Below are 11,088 nucleotides of genomic sequence, written 5' to 3' on the forward strand. Positions count from 1 at the left end.
GGGGCGGGGGGGGGGGGGGGGGGGGGGGCTTTAGAGAGACTCCAAGAGCTGCTTTAATTAAAGCACCACAGTATCTCGTGTATTAGAGTCCCCACACTTCAAAATTGCGACAGTGGCGGCACTTCAACTAAACCTTGTTCGACAAACTTTAGTTAAAGCACCCCTGCTGCCATTTTGAAGTTTGGGGATGCTAATACATGAGACATGGAGGCTGGCTGGAGCACGGTAATTGCCACTCTCCAGCAGACACAATTAACCAAGTCTGCTCCAACACCCTGTAATAACAGTGCATTAGAGCAGCCCCACAGCATGTCTACAGGCACCCTTTGGTTCTAAAGTGCCTTTAAACATTCTGATTCCAATCACTGTTGTACAAAGCACAGCCAGTAGCAAGAACTGGGCACACAAAAGCTTATAAAATTGTGTATCATTATTGTTTTTTATAATTTTTGGACAAAGTCATTTGACAGTGTCATAAGCAGCATCTCTAGTTTATGCATCTCATATAAAAATGATGATATTATTCATATACAAACCAAGAATTCCTATCCTAATAAGACTTATTTTAGAAGTCTAACTGCATATAAAACCTTTCCAGAATTTAAATGGTTTTCATAGAAATATCCCTATGTACTTCCAGCTGCCTTGAATAGCTTTATCTATCCCCCTTTTTTTTTTCTTTGCAATTTGTGGTTTCTGTAGACAATTCCTGCTTCAAGCAGTCTGGATGATACCATTTTCACAGGAAAATGCTATTATAGTTAATAAAAGTCAACCAAATTTGGAAATCCAAATTATTTTTACTCATGCCCAGTACAGAGTGAATAAGCTGGAAGCCACATATACACACAAATCCACATGCAAGTGTAGAAGCTGAAAGTAAATGCAAACACCTCTGCAGTGCAAATGTAATGCAAAATCCTCTCTGGCTAGAAAGGGTTTGTGAATACATCAAAACTTAAAACATGAAATACTTTTAAATTTCTCTGCTTGATATTTTATACAATTCCAGATGCTTGGCTAGTCTACCCAACCATCAGATAAAGACAGAACAAAAACTTTTATTGATGTCATGCCCTCACATGGTTTAGTTATCTCTCAGCCTAATATTTTGAAGGCAGTATCAAGAAAAAAAAAAAGAGACAGCACTCAAAAACAAATAGCTAACTTTAGAATAGCAATAATCTGAACATAGAATTTCTACTGGAAACACTTGGGTAATGAAAAAGATGCTGAAATTTTACAGCCAAGGGGTCTCAACACTCAGAAGTGAAAGATAACAAAATTAAACAGTTAAAAAAACACATTTCTCTTCAACTTTCTTTCAGCCCAAATGCTTGGGACCTCATTAAGAAGTTAATCATTTTAGTGTGGATGATATCTATATTCAAGTACTGCTTTGGAATACCATTTTGTCAAAATTGCAAGTATAAACCTATTTTACTTTGTAAGATAAAATGAAGCCCAAAAGACTCCTGTGCAAGTCTCTCTAAATAGGTTTTGCCTTTTTCTGCCCATTTCAAACCTAATGAACCTAAAGTTCTAGTACAAAATTTAACATCCAAGATTCTAGGTGTTCCTTTCTTGTAGCAAGATGCCCTTTTCTGACCAGTTTGCCAACTTATTTCTGATGTAATAGATTTGGAAGGCCCTTAATCTTTAAAAAGTTTCACTGGCTTAACTCCCTAAAACTTCTATGCAAGTCTCTCGAATCCTCTGGACACTCGAGCAACATTTTTTTTCTTTTGGATGAATTCCTTCAGATTCTAAACAAGGTTTATTACCTCCTCCTCTGTCAAACAGATCCTACCTATTCCAGTAGGTGGGGAAGGAGAGTGGGCCAGACAGAGAGGGAAAAGCAGGAGGAGGAGGGGAAATAAGTGAACTGGCTACATGCTGCTTGAAGGCTCTCAGTTGTAGAATATGTTTTGGGGTTGTGTGTTGTGACTGTGGCTGAGACCTTCCAGCTCAGCATGTGTTGCGGGCTTCTACCTTTGACTGCTACTGACAGATGGCGTGCCTTTTTTTGGAGGCATGACTGACCCAAGTTATAAGCTTTCCACCTGTACCACAGAGCAGCAAACAGGGAGCCTGTGAAATGTTTGTGAAAATGAACTTGGGGGCTTTTCAACCTTTTTTCTTTTTGGTTATGAACTACAAGGAAAAGCGGATGATGCCTACTGACACCTATTGATGACCCAAGGAAGATTAGAAACAATGAGGATAAATGCACATATGATTTCAGGATATATATAATATCCTTGACTGGGCACATGAAAGAAGGTACTTTTGCAGGAAATGTTTCCTGACAGAACTCATGGAAGAAATCCAAGGGACAGAGATGCAGCTGGAGTTCAGGCAGACAGAAATGTAAAGAAAAGGCAGACATATAGGAATTAAGGAAACTAATTAATCAGCTGAAAACCTAACTGAATGTTGAGGATGCTTCATACTTATGTCAAAGATACAAAAGCTATCCAGAATCTGCATCCCAAGTAATGGGATAGGTGGGGGGGATGAGAGAAGGAAGGCTCCTGAACTAACTAGATACATAATTATGTCAAAAAGAATACTGGGTATAAGAAGGCGGCCTGTAAGGAATGGGAAAAAAGGATTTGGTCAGCAAAGCTCCATCTTGAAACTTACGAAGTGTAGGGATAAAAGTAACAATTGCCATAAGTCAAGCCAAAACATATAGGAAATTAAAGTAAATAGTAAAATGCAGAAGTTGGGCCACTATGCAGGGAGGATGTTGGAGGTGGGGAGCTAAGATTAAAGAAATGACCCCCAAACTCTCTAGGCGGGCTGCGCTGCCCCACTGTCTGCTCTGAGGTGCACATGCAGTCGCCGCCAGCATGGAACCGATGCTGGGGCTGGGGAGCCTGGCACAGCTGTTTGCAGCCTGTTTGCTGCTTGCTGCAGCTGCCCAGAGCCGAGGCTGGCTACAAACAGCTGCACCGGGCTCCGGAGCCAAGTCACCAGCTCTGTGCTGGGAGTGGGGGAGAGACCAGAGCTGCGATGCCTCAGGCCCCTCCCCCACCGCCCACTCTGAGGTGCGCCTGCATGCACTGGTACAGAGCTGATGCCGGGGCTCCAGAGTCCGGCACAGCTGTTTGCAGCCTCCTGGCTGCGGCTGGCCCTGGCTCTGGGTAGTTGCTGCCAGCTGGGAGCCCGGGCTGCTCCCAGCAGGCAGCTGGGACGCTGCAAGCCCTGCTGGGAGCAGCCCGGGCTCCAGCAGCTACCCAGAACCAGGGTAGCTGCTGACATCCACAAAGCCTGGGCTGGGGGGCAAGGGCTTTAGGTAGGGGGCAAGGGGCAGCAGGCCTGGAGAGCAGGGGCAGCAGGGGCCTTGGATGGGGGGCAAGGGGCACAAGCAGGGCATCCAGCCATATACCCCTGCCCTCGTTTTGTTTTTCTGGCATGCCGGCACTCTGACACCTTCCAAGGTAGGCATGGTGGTATTTTTCAGCACTCCTGCCAAAAAAATTGCCTTGAGTTGACTAAGTGAGGATGAAAATCCAAGGTTAAATATGGTATGCTCAGTTTCAGAGTGGAAGAGAACCACAGTCTAATAGGACTGGTGACTGCCTTCCCTAGCACCTGTGCATAAACCAGTTTTCACTAAGCTAGCAAAAAAGTTATGAAAAATATCCTTTGTCCTCCAAGCACTTGCATAGTACCACTAGTACATTAAATGGAAGAAAAGGAACGTGCTGGTTCCTTCTCAAAGGAGAAGAAATTCATGTATAGATAAAATAAGCTGTAGCTGATAAAAGTTCATGACTGAATAAGTCAGTATATAAGGTGTCACCCTGTCCTGCCTTCTGCCTAACTTCAGACTAACGTTGCTAACTACCTCTCTCTACTAATAGCAAGACCAACATGGATAGTTTTCCTTTAGAAAAGGCAGAATTATCAACATTTTCTTTTCACCAAATTACTTGCAAGGTCTCAGGTAAACAAGGTCTGCTTTCAACCCAGACCTCCTTTTCTATAAATGCATTTTTAACTTTTGCAAATATAAGTTGAGGTAGCATATGGAAACTAACTGCTGTCTACACCCTTCATTCTACTGTACCAAAACTTGCCTTCTCCAGAGTCTAGGACTCCCTAGGATTTCCATATCATGCTATTTCCAACTGGAGCTTAGGTGTCCCTTTCTCGCTGAGGTCAGAATAAAAAAAAAGAAAGACAGCTCCATAAATCAACCCTTGACACTTCCAGCAGTCCTTATGGAATAAACACTAAATTGCTTGTTCTTGAGAGAACAGCTAGAATTAGATCAACCCTTAGTTTTACTACATTTAAAAAATCTTGCTGTTTATCAACACCATAAATCAGGGCTGTCCAGCTTCTAAGCTGGATGCTGCACTAGTGGGGTCATACCCCCTTGTTGCACTGGGTGCCTCTGTACCCTGCCAACACACCATTTTCTCATTTCTGCTGCACTATGTGCCAGGGTAGTCTACCTCACCCTCAGCTCCCCAGCTATGGGCACTAGGGGCGCGCGAAACGGGCTGTATTCGATTCGGATTTGCCCCGAACTGGGGACAGTGATTTGATTCGTAGATTCAGATCACTGTCCTGATTTGATTGGGCAGAAACCAAATTGGAAGATTCGATGATGATTTGGAGAATCAGCAATTACATAGCTTTAAATGTGTTTTCTACATACCTCGAGGTACCAGGAGTGGCTCATGAATGCTGAGATGGTGGGGCAGATAAAGCATCCCAGAGGAGCTTGGGGTGGCCCCCCATGTGCTCAGCAGTGAACCCCCCCCCCCCACACACACTTTCCCCTAGACCCAGGAGGCACCAGTCACTGAGCTGGGGGATGGGTCCCCTGCGCACTCCCTAGTAGATCTGGAAGTGTGCTGGAAATGCTTCTGGTCCACTTCTGGGTCCACTGCTGCGCGCACTGGGGATCCCCCTGCACTTCCGTGGGACACTCCATCCACCCCAGCATCTCAGCATTCACGAGCTGCCTGGTACCTTGAGATGCACAGAAAAAACATTTAAACCTGTGTCTAAGTCCAAATCATTGAATCTCTTTGAATCTCTCCAAATTGATTTGGAGGGTTCTGATTCGATTCAGAGAGATTAAAGGGTTTCTTGATTCAATTCTGATTCAGAGATTCGGCTGCCTAATCAGGCCAAATCAAATCAGCAACTGAAGCTTTGCACAGCCCTAATGGGTACCTCTGCTGCACTGAACCTCTCAAGTGCCCCAGGGCTTGGGCTTCCCCAGCATTGCAGAATGCGCTACACTGCATTACCCCAACTCCTGGGGTTTGGAAGAGGAAGCCAGAGGGAGACGCATGTGGCTGTAGAAGCAGCTAAAGCAACGGGGAGGGAATGGTGGTTGGGCAGGAGTCCAGGGGGCTACAATTTAACCCTTTGCAAGCCACATGCAGCCTGCAGGCTGCCAACTGAACAGCCCTGGCACAAATAGCTAAAATACATATTACAGTCTTAACGTTCATAATGTGAGCATTTATGTCCTACATTAAAAATAAGGTAATGAAATATTATAGTGAGAGATGAGATAGAAACCTCCCTGGTGAAGTACATTTAAAACTGACAGCTACTTACTGTAACAGGCACAGTCTCCTTTGAGATATATTCTCATAAATAATTAATTAGCATACAAATTTACCTTTGAATAAAGTATTTTATCCAATATATTTATATTCCATATAAGTGGCTACTTCTAACATAACACAATTATCAAGGAGAAATTACATATGAATTTTCACAGGTACAATTTTTCTCTTCAGAAGAATGGATTCTGACCACTAAGGAGGAAGGAAACCCCATTCTCATAGTATTTTAGATGTCATCTTGCCTTCCTAAAGCTTAAGACTGAAGTGTGTTAATTACTTTTCCATACACATGCAATTCATTTAAAGCATGCATTACTTTTTTTTAAATACAGGTCTCCAAGGCATCATATTTCAGCGCCCTTTGAAACTTTGATTGGTCTTTGCCTACTGAGGGGAGAGAGACATAATAGGCTGATTGCAGCCCTGAAGACAAGGAGAATTGAGGCAGGCATACTTATTTTTCAAAACACTGATTATAGGTCCAAACATGCTAGTATTACCATCTTTCTTCATTTTAATTTTTATAGAAACCAGCAGACAAAGAAAGAGGAAAGAGGCATAACCCAGCACCTGTTTCTCTCCACCTGAGTTTCCAAATGTGTGGCGGAAGCCATTCTGAATGACATTTGATATCCCTTCCATGCTGAAGCGCTAAAAAGTAGCAAAAAAATGGCAGAAAAAAAGGAGACAGAGAAAGTTCAAAGACTATTAGTGAGGGTTTACCAAGTCAACACAAGAAAGATCAGACAGACAAGCTGTTAGAATATATTTAGCACCGTTGCATGCTGTTCATACGCAGAAGAAAATTTTAAGAAAAGTTTAATATTAATTAACATTGTGATTCTAAGTATTATAAGACCTGATTGCATATTTTCATCATATATTGAATTAGAAGCAAAATCTTCATGACAGACTCAATGTTTACACATAAATGCATTTCATTATTCAGTGTATACAAACTTTGTTTTTAAATAAGAACCAAATTTTCAGACGTTTTTAAGAATAACTTAAAAAACGTAAATACGATGAATACAATTCTCCAGAGTTCAATTTCAGAGTATACCTATTTTTATGAAATTGAACCCTATTGTATTTAGAAGGATTCTTCTAACATTTAATTTTCTGAAAGCCTAATGATATATTACAAATTTATTTTTTGGATTAACACACACCAATTGACATTCATTCTACCTGAAGCCTGCTATGTGTTTGTGCTTTCTCTGCCACAGTAAAACAGCAACAAACTGTATCCCTGGAATGATGCTGATATTGTAAAGTGCACACAATTAGTTAACAAAATACACATATTAATTTCAAGCTCCATCAGAAGGATGTGGACACTAAGCACAAAAAAAAAAAAAATCAAGTTTACTCTACCAAATTTGTCTTTTGCAGTATTTGCATTCCATTCTTATTGAGTGAAGGAAAGAATAATAGATCCACACTTCTGATATTCACGCTGAGATGTGAGATTCAGAAGCTAACAAACTAAAAAATTTAAAAACCTCAGGCTATCCACAGAGACCTGTGAGCACACATCTACACACACCCGCATTTATTTTTCAAAGGAAAATAAAATGCTATATTAATGCAATATTCAGTGTAATTTTAAACATAATGAAACATAGAGGAAAGATATAAGGTCTGAAACCATCTTAACTCACCTTCCTAGAATATATGCAGATGTAAAGTGCTTTAAATTGTAAGTCTTAAAATACCTTAACTAATCCTCCTAAGTATCTTTGTGAAATAGGTAAAAACACAAAAAAAACAAAAAAACCCAACAAAACAAAAAAAAACAAACAAAAAAAACCAAAGAAAAAAACAAAAACAAAAAAAACTTCCTCATTTTACAGATAGAAAAAAAAGCCCAAGACAGAGGAAAGTAATTTATGTGAAGCTGATCAGAAAGTTATGGGTAGAGCAGCAATTACAATACTTGATTATTACTTATTTTTAAAAAATATTTGGTTTAAAATATATTTATCTGTTATTTATACTTGCTCCAGTAAAAAGTACATTATATTTTCAAATTTTGTATTAACTAAAGCAGTGTTGATGTAAATTTAAAATGCAAAAAGCACAAGGGAACCTTTTTTTAAAAAAAACCACAACCTACCACTTTATGATATCCTATGTTTGAGCGCTAATAGAGTATATTTTATAAAAGGTTTTTAAATCAGCTTATCTCCCATTTGTTAAAAGCAAGCTATACTAATTCTCTTTTTCCAAGGAATTTATTTCCCTGCAACATTAGTCTTTTTTTAAATTAGATTTCTGCTAAACATACTGGTAGAAAACAAGACTGAAACTGAATTGTGTTTAGTACAGTGTTTCCAATCTTTACCTTGTCACTAATTTACTTTTTTTTTTATTGGTTATAGTGATTTAGACAACCACCATGGCTAAACTCAGTACAATGGCCATTGTGGATCCATTTATAGCAAATTATTACTATAATGAACACCACCTAGCTCTTAGAAAGAGATTTTCAGCAATGATCTTAAAGTACTATCTGAAAGGTCAGTATCAGTCTCTTCATTATAATCATGGAGAAGCAGAGAAAAAGCAACCTGCCCAAAGTCACCCTGGAACCAGGGGCATAGAATTGTATCACGAAAATTTTAACTTAAAGTAAATTTACACATTCAGATTATGGAGAATACAAGGTTTCATGAACTCCCTCAATTCTTTACATTTGCAAGACAATCTCAATTTAAACATAAATTGCTTTTTCTAGGACTGAAACAAGAACTCCCAGAAAGGTTTTAATGCTCCATTCATTTCTGCAGAATCTTTACTGAATTCTAATCAAGACACTTAGAGTTAAGACTTCCTAAAAACATAGGCCAACCTCTTAGTATGCATTATGCCCAGACAACTGTATGCTTAGTCTCAATACCACAAGTACTGCAAATGTATACACAAAAGATTTTGGAGGTTATGGAGAGAAAGCTACTTTTATTAAACTACTGGATTTTAATGAAATTCAAATAGCTTGCCAAAATGAGAGATATCCAAACTTTTGCATAGTCAAAGAATCTTCAGAGAACTGAGCAAGAACTGACTTAAATCCTCTGCAAGCAACTACCTTCTCCCACTGGCATATCACCTAACATGGAATGATTTGAGAGCAGGTGCAGTTAAGAGTAAATCAGGTTTCAATATGCCTTGTTACAATGTATGAACTACAACTACCTTCATCAAAACACTGCCAAATCTTTGAAGATCTCAGATCACAGCTGTCCAAATGGTGGCCTGGAAGCTGCATGTGACTTGTGAGGAGTTAAATTACAGCCCTGGCTGTTCCTCCCACCATTGCTCCAGCACCAAAGCAGCAACGGGGGGGGGGGGGCTCCATGCTCCCCCTCCCTCTGTCTTCCCTTTCCTGCCCTGACACCAGCGGGCAGGGCAGTGCAGTACAACACAAGCATAAAGTGGCTGAACGAGCCAGTATAGCAGGGGAGCTCATGGTTGGCAAGATAGAGGCAAGTCCAGGAACTGCCTCCAAGGTCCATGACAGCCCAAGCCATGGGACCCCTGGCCACTTAGACGTTGGGACAGCCCTGATCTTAGATAACGCAGTTCATGTTTAATCCCACCTTTTATGCATGTTTCATCAGAGAGAGAGAGGTAGTTAGCTATGTTAGATTGAAGTCAGGCAGAAGTAGATTTGCATCTTATAGACTAATTAAATCAGACATGCATAAGTTTTCGTGAAGCAAGCTTACAAAGTATCACTGATTCGGTTAATTTATAAGGTGCAAATCTTCCCTGCCTTCTGATATAGCCTAGCTAATGTTAGCAGCTCTGAAAAATCAAGTGCAGTGCTAAAACAAATCTTGCTTTATTCTTTCAAAGATAGCATCCTCCTTCCTCTTGCAGGAGGCAAGCAAATATTGCCTGAGTGACATGTTATGGATACCCCCTAACTGGAAGGTCATTTGGGAGATAGCAAATGGTGGGTAGAGGACAAGATGACTTACAGATAACATCACAAGAGCATTCTAAAATGCAGAGAATAAGAGTTCCTTCAACATGCAGTACACATTTTTGAAAATATGACTGAACATCCAATGCCTCAACTTCTTTCTACAATGGCAGAGAATTCAGAAGTAAAAATTCAGAGGCAATGCATCACTAAGAGATAACCTTTTTGAAACTAATGGATAAGCTGTGTCAGAGGGAGTGCAACAAATGGCTGCTGGTATAGCAGAGGCAAGAATCAGCCATTTTGAACACTGAGGTACTAACTGATTAGAAATTCAAATTAGAAAGGTCTTCTTATTCTTAAAATAATAACTAAAAAATACTGAAAAGTTGCAGGTATCTGCTTAAGAGACAAAGTATATCTTCTCTAGTCAAACAAAATGTATTAGAACAAAGAAAAACCTCATACAGTAAAAGCTCTGTTATCCAGCACCTTACAAGCTGGCATGTTCTATTAACCGGCATGCAGCTTGTAAGGTAAAGTGAAACCGGAAGTGCCCACAATGGCACTTCCAGTTTCCCCGAGCCTCCACAGCCTGGGGGAAAGCAGCCTGTGCTGCTGTGCCCCCATGGCCCGGGGCGCAGCCGGCTGCACAGGGCCTGCCTCTGTCTCGCGGGGCTGCAGGCGGGTCAGAGATGCTGTGGGAGGGGCGGCGATGCCCCAGATGCAGCGGGAGAAGCGACAGCCCGAACAGGCAAGGACGCCTGTTTAGGCTGCTCAGTTAACCAGCATATTTTGTTATCCGGGGTCCCCCATTCCCAGGGGATGCTGGATAATAGAGCTTTTACTGTACTAATATTACAGGTTATCACAGAGTAAAATGTGCTCTGCAACTGCATATCCAGACATATCCACGAAGATAATCATCTGAGAATGAGAGGCCATATTCTTCTAGAATACACTCAAGTCACCTGCATTAACTCTCTAGAGACTTTCAAATTATTTTGTTTGCTGCTCAGTTGTTGTATCTCATCCCCAAAGATGAAACCCACAAGATTGGATTTATGTATTTAACTTGTGCTTAGGGAACACCATTTACATTCTAGAGACATGCCTATGCTAACTACACTTGAGCATTTTCTGATCACTGAAAGATTAACAGATCCCTCAAAGGAAAAGGACTCATTTATCCAACAGTAAAAGAACTCACAAGTGCATAGCTTTGTGTTAGGTCAGTATGAGCCAACATTTTTGGCAGGTACTACAAATTAGCTTCACCCTCCCTAAGTGCCACTCTGACCCCTTTATTGATCCACTGCTTTGACTTCTGCTCCCTGCCCAATCTGCCACTGTATGCTGCCTGTCACCTCCCCAATCTGCTGTGTGCCACACAAGGGCTGCCCATACCACTTGTGATATCCATGCTGCTGGCTGGCCACCCTTGTCAGTGCACCAGTCTAAGCAGAGATGACCGTAGCAGGGTGCTGGGCCCAGGGCAAATCAGCCTGTGCAGGACCTGGATGCGGTGGCGGGGGGTGGAGACGTGGTGAGCAG

General features: G+C 41.2%; 1 protein-coding gene across 1 annotated transcript in view; it reads right to left on the reverse strand.

The window, feature by feature from the left end:
- The window catches only part of FEZ2 (fasciculation and elongation protein zeta 2), an 82,660-nt gene that overhangs the window by 28,207 nt on the left and 43,365 nt on the right, over positions 1–11,088 (reverse strand). The window contains exon 6 of the mRNA XM_019527133.1: positions 6,174–6,254. Within this exon, the coding sequence (XP_019382678.1) occupies positions 6,174–6,254 (81 nt within the window). The remainder of the gene's footprint in view (positions 1–6,173; positions 6,255–11,088) is intronic.

The sequence above is a fragment of the Gavialis gangeticus genome, unplaced genomic scaffold (genome assembly GCF_001723915.1).
Source record: "Gavialis gangeticus isolate Ggan-Ray unplaced genomic scaffold, GavGan_comp1, whole genome shotgun sequence".
Lineage (NCBI taxonomy): Eukaryota > Metazoa > Chordata > Crocodylia > Gavialidae > Gavialis > Gavialis gangeticus.